The 7558-nt window shown below is 38.5% G+C and overlaps 1 protein-coding gene across 2 annotated transcripts; it reads right to left on the minus strand.

The window, feature by feature from the left end:
• Positions 1 to 222: 222 nt before the first annotated feature.
• LOC128803216 (matrix metalloproteinase-27-like) lies at positions 223 to 7229 on the minus strand. 2 transcript variants are annotated; one of them, XM_053969911.1, is made up of 10 exons: positions 7067 to 7229; positions 6468 to 6706; positions 5966 to 6114; positions 5741 to 5869; positions 3765 to 3926; positions 3470 to 3593; positions 2466 to 2596; positions 2097 to 2256; positions 804 to 907; positions 223 to 618 (listed from the first exon to the last, which is right to left on the minus strand). In XM_053969911.1, exons 1-10 carry the CDS (start codon positions 7217 to 7219, stop codon positions 518 to 520), a joined length of 1452 nt encoding a protein of 483 aa, XP_053825886.1. In that variant the 5' UTR covers positions 7220 to 7229; the 3' UTR covers positions 223 to 517. The 2 variants fall into 2 exon arrangements, with proteins under 2 accessions (XP_053825886.1, XP_053825887.1); XM_053969912.1 differs by lacking the exon at positions 223 to 618 and adding an exon at positions 995 to 1141 and having other exon boundaries at positions 829 to 907.
• Positions 7230 to 7558: the final 329 nt, after the last annotated feature.

Raw genomic sequence — 7558 nt, forward strand, 5'->3', positions numbered from 1 at the left:
GCAGGAAAAGATGCAGGAAAATGCATCTTCTGCAGAATGCAGAAAAGCAAGTGACTAATGAAAGCTTGTATCTTGCAGATGGAGAGAAAAGAAGCTTGCTCTTTGGAGAGAAAAGAGGCAAAGTACAAACATTGTATGCTGGAGGGATAAGAGAATATTAACCTGCAGCCTTTTACACCTCAGAAATGTAGAATGCCTTCAACAGACGAAGCAGAAAATAGGTGCCATCAATGTAAAACTCTTTATTGCCATAATATTAAAAAAAATCCCCAAACCATCTGGAGAATAAAGTAATAAATTATTTTGAACAATTTCCACTTATGGGAAACCTGCAGTTTTGTTCTAGTCTTTGAAAATAAAATTTGAGTGACATATTAATTTATTAAAATACATGAAAAGCATTTATAAAAACTAATCCTGTTGCCTATTTTGTAGAGCAGTGTGCATACAAACAATTTCTGAGATCTCTGGAATGGTATTTATTGTCTTTTGCTGAATGTAAGAAAGTTTAATGATACTAACAGTTAAACCAGCTGTTACTCTTCATTTCTCTGATAACTTTTTTAGCAATAGGGTCAAACTCCCACTGTTTTGATCCATGGAAGAAGTAGAATAATCCTGGAAATGAAAAAGTAAAGCATTATGTTATGGATACAAGAAGTAGCTTCATTTGGACAAATCCCCTTTGTACACAAAGGAGAGCATCTCTTAATTTCTGTCTTTTGCAATAATGATCATCATAATTTCAGAACTTAAGATCTTTAGAACTAAACAGATTTTACTTAAAAGCTCATTTCATTTACCTTTCTGTTGAAAAACAGCATCAAACCTCTGACTAATTCCTGGAAATTCATCAACTGTCAGTCTAGGATAACTCTTCTCCATGGACTGGCTGTTTTCATCAAACCTAAATCATATGAAGAGAGACATGCAATTTTCCAGAGTTTAGACTTCAATTCTGCACAGAATTAAGCAGCTTTTAAAAGATGCCCACCATCTGCAATTTAGTTGGTTTCACTGGGGTTGCAAGAGAAAGTTGTGCTATTTACTTGCACACATGGCTGCAGGATGCTGGACATTGTGTTTTCCATGAGGTTGTTTCTTGTTTGCTGATAAAGGTAAACACTTCCAAAGAAGCATCCTAAGAGAGAAAAACTGAAGGAAGACCCACACTTTTGACTCCAGGGATGGTATTTCCCTCCTTTGATGATAACAGTGTGACAGACAGTGCATGGAAACAGGACAGATTCATTCCTGCTATAGCACATATTTATAGCATGAATTCATAAATTTTGACTTCTCTCAGACTTTTATAAGACATTGTATGTGGTCCTCTACTAGCTGACAGATTTAGATGGAGGCAAGGATGCTGGCTTATTTCTAATACATCAAGTTCTTTCTAACTGGTCCCAAAAGCCAACAATTTTTATGAGATAGGGCTAAATTAAGGAGTTGAAAGGAGAACCTAAAATGTTCTTCCAGATTTGAGGAACTGTCTCAGGGAAAAAAAAAAAAACAAACAAGCAAACAAAACAAGCCAAGCAAACAAAGCCTTTATTTCACTTCTCCTTGGATACAAGAAATATTTTTCACAGGCATATGAGGCTGAGACAATGAGTTACTAGATAAGAAATGCCTGCTGTGGTTTACTCGCATGCTATTGTCATGTGACCAAGGCAGTAAAATAAGAATGCAAGATATTGTAAATACTCTTCCCAAATTAATCAAAACCAAAAAACAGGAAACCACAGGAATCTCAAAATCCAGATGACACTGTATGTATCACCAAGGAACCCCACAGTTAGTCACAATAAAGTCTATGTGAACCACGCTTGCTCTTGTTACCTGAGAAAGACCTTTGCAGCCACTGTCCTTGCACACAGAAGGAATCTTTCAGCTTCCCAAAGCTGACTTCTTTCTTCCCCTGACTGCTCTTTGGGTATCAAGACTCACTCAGGCCAGTTTGGGAATAAGATTGAGCGGGAACCTACAGTTACCTAAAAGGTCTACTTTCTCTTTTATCACATGTTCACTTTAATTTTTATTCAGATGATTTTGGAGTTATTAATAGGAAAACATTTGTCAAGTCTTCTTACCTCCAGTACTTGTCACCTATGAAAAAGTATGTCTTCCCTGTATTTTTATTACAAACAGCTGCATCAACTTTCTTGACACCTTTAGGGAAGCCCAGTGTGTTGATATTCTTTGGATAACCAAGCAACACCTGATATCCGCTGATAACCCAGAATTTGTTGCCTGTTAAGACAAATTATAATATTTAGTTTTGCCAGTCATTTTCAGACAGCAAATTATAAAATGTACTCCTTTATTGTAGGTTGTAGGAAAACGAAATGAAATATTCTGAGGTTTTATTTTACTTATTTGAAAAATGTATTTTATGCACACATGCCCTCTGCTCACATAATTAAATTAAGAAAAAAATTAGAGAAAATCTCATACTTCACCTTTGAAAAGTAGGATCTGATCTTTTGTGTTCTCATATGCAGCTTCAATAACAGGAGGCAGATTTGGCCAGAAGGCAGAAATTAATTCATGTTCAGCTTCTGAGTTATCAGGATATACCCTCCATAAGTGCCTGATTTAAATATGAAACAGATTTGTAGTACATTACAAACCACAGAAACTTCTGTATGTGCAAAAGAATGTGAGCAACATTGTGACTTACAAGCTCTTTCTTGTCAGTGGAGCTACCTGGTGATGTGTCAGAAAGGAAATAACTCCCTGCACTGGGAAGTGTTTGGTTTTTTTATTCTATCTTCATTCTGGCATTCCATTGATACTGATTGTTAAATGATCAGTTATAAGCAGCTGAATATTTCAAGTTGTTCCTATACTGTATAGTAAGAGGGTTATAGGAGGCCAGGTAGGACTTACTGTAACCTTTTCAGCAGATTAATTCCCCAGATGATTTTGGGCTTGCAGAGGGGATTGGAGGAGAGATTGGCTCAACTCAATCTCTCAAACATGTCAAACATGCTTATTTCTTAGTTTGTTAGTTACTTAGATTAGTAAAATTAATTGAACACTTAATTAAATGTGCAAGGCCAGGTTGGATGGGGGGATCTGAGCAACCTGGACTAGTGGGGAGTGTCTCTGCTTGGAACTAGATGATCTTCGAGGTACCTTCCAAACCAAACCTTTATGTGATTGTCTGGAAAATTTTGCATCATTAAGTCAAGTCACTACTCAGTGTAACCATCTATACATTTGAGAATAAGGTCTCATTGGGATTGAGGTGTTTTCTGGAAAAAAATGAAACATGTTTTTTCACGGGATCCTGTAAAAATGTTATTACAACTAATATCTGCTAAAACTTTTATTTCCATGAATTGAAATCCATTGGTCTCATTGTAAATGCTGTAAACATGTGAACCATGAAAGTATTCAGTCTTTGTATAAATAAAGAAAAATTAAACCCTGTGCAGACAAAGATGATATCAATATTTACCTGCCCTTTAGAAAAATGACTTCTTGTCGGAATGTAGTTATAGCATCGAAAGATATCTGGGAGCCACAGATTTTAGGTGAGGTAGGGGTGGTTGGCCTTTTATCTGGGGCATTTGGTGGGGATCCTGAGGAAGAAATTTTGGAAAGAATACACCAAATTGTAGAAATATTAAGGTTTCCACACTTTGCTCTTTTTTAAATATAATGCTAATATGATTAAGTTTATGATGAAACTTTGTGAAAGAGATTATTTCTCCCCTGCTTACCTTTTTTTTAAAGCCATAGACTTTACTCACCATAAATGGACTGAATGCCATTTATATCATCTGGAGAGAGGGGAAATTCACTGGGGCTGATGTAGGCATAATTGGGGAACATGAGAGCCCTCTGATCATTAGAATGGGAGAGACCCAGGGCGTGGCCAAACTCATGAGCAGCAACAAGGAACAAGTTGAACCCTTATGAAATGGATAGAGAGAAGAAATCAGTCAAATTTTACTCAGTAAATGGCTGATATGATCACAGGATCAGGCTATTGCTCAGTAGCAGTTTTCATGCAATATATTGATGTTCACTGGGGAATGCATTGAGGTGAACATATTCTTCTGTATGACAAGACAGTGGTCTTCCCCTACTAGAAGGGAGAGACTTTTGACCCTCTTGTTTTCTGTTAGCTACTGAAAGTGTGTGTGTCATGAGTAGATATCTGGGGATGAGTGTGGGTGCAGCTCTTTGGAATGTTCTGGCAGGGTTTCCTGGCTGAGGTAGAACAGATTAGATAGTGAGTCAGATTAAACTAACAGCTCTCCAGGGCAAGGCAGGAGGACACACTCTGTGCTCACCGCAGGTATCAAAGTGTCACTCTGTGTGTCACTCTCCCTCCTACAAACCTGAGAAATAAAGGTGAGATCATGAATAGACAAGGAAAAATAAAATGTTAGCCAAATGCTTTACCTTTCTACCATTGGGACTTTAAAGCATATGGTTTCTTTAGAGATTTATCAAACAAAATAAATTTTTAAAATATTATGCTTCTGCATGCTTATTCCCAGTGAAATATGTTAACACTATTAATAAAGAAATAAAAATGGAATTTCCTTCAGCACGCATCCCTCCAAGTAACACGCCTTTCTGAAGATGATCATCTGCCCTGCAGACCAAGATCCAGAAATGTCAACAGATTTAATGAAGATCACACAAGTCTGTGGCAGAGGAGAGGACTGGTCATTGATTGCCCAAGAAAGGCTGGCTGAAGCCAAGACATTCATTTCTCAAAAACCCAAACAAAATAAAGCCTCATTTTTTCCACACATATTTCCAGTCAGTCCTCCCCTCTCACGAGTCTTCTGAGTGCTCCAAGTTCTGCAATGTCTGGCTGCTGGAGCTGTGCTGCTGAGGAACAGCAGAAAAACTGTGGTTGACCCATTCAGTCCCAGTATGGGAAAAACATTACATTTAATCATGTGATATGTCCAGCACTCATCCCTCTCTTTTTTTTTTCCACCACAATAAACCCACAGTCTCCTCCTTGTGCAGCTGTTTTACAGCACTTTTCTGTTCATTAGCTCCTTGCTCTTGCTGACCTCACTCCTCTTGTTGCAGATTTCCATCACAAAAAGTGGATGAGAAAAGGGTCTAAAGTAGCAGAGGGTAATGTGCCTGTGTGCTGACAGACCTGTCAGAGGCAGTACATGCTGTACAGCCAGCCTGGAGGCTGAGTGGAGCAGACATTCCCAGACAGATTGAGTCTGGGCATTCAGTGCTCCCCTCTCTGCTGCCTATTGTTGAGCCTACCCTGGAATTTTTAGTGAAGACTCTTCATTATCCCTGGTGGCTGTATTGATTTTTAGGTGGTGGGGATGTCCTCTGAGGGCTGCTGCAAAGCACAGGCCATGGTAGTGCCAGGCCTGGTGTGCACCAGGAGGGGAAAAGAGAAGGCTTTTATCAAGTGTTGGGAAACTCTGGGCCACCACCAGCCCCCAGGTAAGAGTGGCTGTGTCTGTGGCATTCCTACCTGAAAAGGATTGTCTTGTTCGTATTTTTTTGGGCTAATTAAGGACTAGAGTAGATCAAGGTGAGTTTATGTCTATGTTGTTGTAAGTATCCCTGTTGGAGGACAGCCTGCAATATCTTCAAACTGCTCTTATAGTTAATGCAGTGTTTCATCTCAGTCTCTTCCTTCATTTAAATAAAATCAATGAATGAAATGAATGAATGAATGAATGAAATTTATTCATCTGTATAACACCTTAGAAAACTTTTTTGAACCTACCAGCTGAGCCTGTGGTCCAGTCTTCATCTTCGTCAAAGTGCACATCACCGCCTAAGCCAGTGCCAGGTGGAAAGGCATGAGCAAGAACACCAAGAGGGCCATCAAAATAGCGAGGGCAATGTCTATGAACTAAATAATATGAAGTTGATACAACATTGATCTTCGGTTATGACTATTGAAAAATCTATTAATTAATTTTATCACTGTGTGTAGTATTCATTTTACCTTTGGTCCCAAAAGCAATCATTATATCTGCTATTCCCTTATGAATGCGAGTGAAAATCAGCGGGGTGACAGCACTCCACACTTTAAATGCCTTCTCAACTGCTTTATCCACATCCTCCTTGCTCATATCTGGTGTGTAGTTTACAAGTCTATAGTTATGAGAATTCAAGCATAATATTTAGTATTTGCAGAAAAGAGAAAATCCCTAATATGGTTAAGAAGATGAACAGAAAATATAAGAAACAATGTAATCTGTAATCAAATGGTTCCCAAGACTCATCTTGGGCTGAATGAGTTTCATATGTGAAAACTGAGTGTGTTTGAGTATGTGATAACTGTCCAATATGTCTTTTTCATAATAATAGTTAGCATGCATAGCTAACAGCTGTGGAGAGAGAAACATTTTTGTATTCCCAACAGGAAACAATTGCTATAGAAGTGATATTTAAAAATAACAAATTTGGATACCGACAAACCTTAAACTTAAACTCAAAAATAGTACCTGTATGTCAGTTTGGTTTTTTTCCATCCGGGCAGGGTGAAGCCATAGAGACCCACATCTGGAACTCCACACCTGGGTTTTTTCATAATTTCCAATGTCTCATTATCCAGTTTTTCAGACACTTTCAAACCAAAAAATTGTTGCATTTTCTGAAGTTTTTCAGCTGCGGATTCAGCATTTATTTTCCATCCAAGTTGATTTGGATCTGGCTCAACAGCATAGAATTTATTCAAATAGTTCTAGTGAAAAAAAAAAAGTGACACGTTTCACATTTTGATCTGTTTCTTAAATAAATAAATACCTTAGGATTGATGTTTGTGTAGGTTGCTGGCAAAACCTTCTTCCTGTGATTTTGGAGCACAACAAATGTTTCCCTGAGGATCATAGCTAAACAGAAACAGACAATATTGTCCTGACTCTTATTAACTTGACATTTTCAGTTTGTACAGATTTATCCTACTTTAGTAAAGTTCAGGCAACAGAGTTCTATGCAATAGTATTGTCTCAGAAAGGCAGCAAGCTGCTGTGCTACTGGAACACACAGAATAGGTCTAAACATAGAGGGCTCAATAGATCCCAGATATGGACCATGCAGTTACCTGTACAAGCTTTGCATCATCTTCATTGCCTTTCTCTGGGTGGATGGGAAGAGTGCTAGAAACAGCTGTGCATGTTACAAGCCAAAGTGAAAGAGTCTTCATTTTCACTCTCATCCCTGTCCTGGCAGGAGAGCTGTCTGCTTTCTGCTCCATGTGTCTCCTTTCTCACATCCCAGTTCGTATGGTTATGGGGTGCTTTGGAGAGTCAGCTGTAGACTGACTCAGAGCTCATCATGCTCTGATTCTCTCCACACAAGTTATAACACTGTGCAGACTAACACAATAAAACTTAATTGAACCCATCCGACAGTCATCTGAAGTCAGTTGGGATTTGAATCTGTCTAAGCAGCTTGGCTACCCTTTCAAAACTGGCACTCAATTTTACACTGACTTTGACAAACCTGAGCAATTTCATGCCAGATTAAGTGGTGGACAAATGCAAAACCTTGCAAGTTGTCCCAACACACTTGTGTGAAGTGGGACCACCAAATG

This window comes from Vidua macroura, chromosome 2 (assembly GCF_024509145.1).
Source record: "Vidua macroura isolate BioBank_ID:100142 chromosome 2, ASM2450914v1, whole genome shotgun sequence".
NCBI classification, from domain to species: Eukaryota; Metazoa; Chordata; class Aves; order Passeriformes; family Viduidae; genus Vidua; species Vidua macroura.

Coding starts and splice junctions, on each gene's coding strand:
- LOC128803216 (XM_053969911.1), bottom strand. CDS start 7,219: ATGGAGCAGAAAGCAGACAGCTCTCCTGCCAGGACAGGGATGAGAGTG. Junction 6,115..6,467: donor AAAACCAAACTGACATACAG/GTACTATTTTTG, acceptor TCATAACTATAG/ACTTGTAAACTACACACCAG. Junction 3,927..5,740: donor CTGGACCACAGGCTCAGCTG/GTAGGTTCAAAA, acceptor CCATTTCATAAG/GGTTCAACTTGTTCCTTGTT.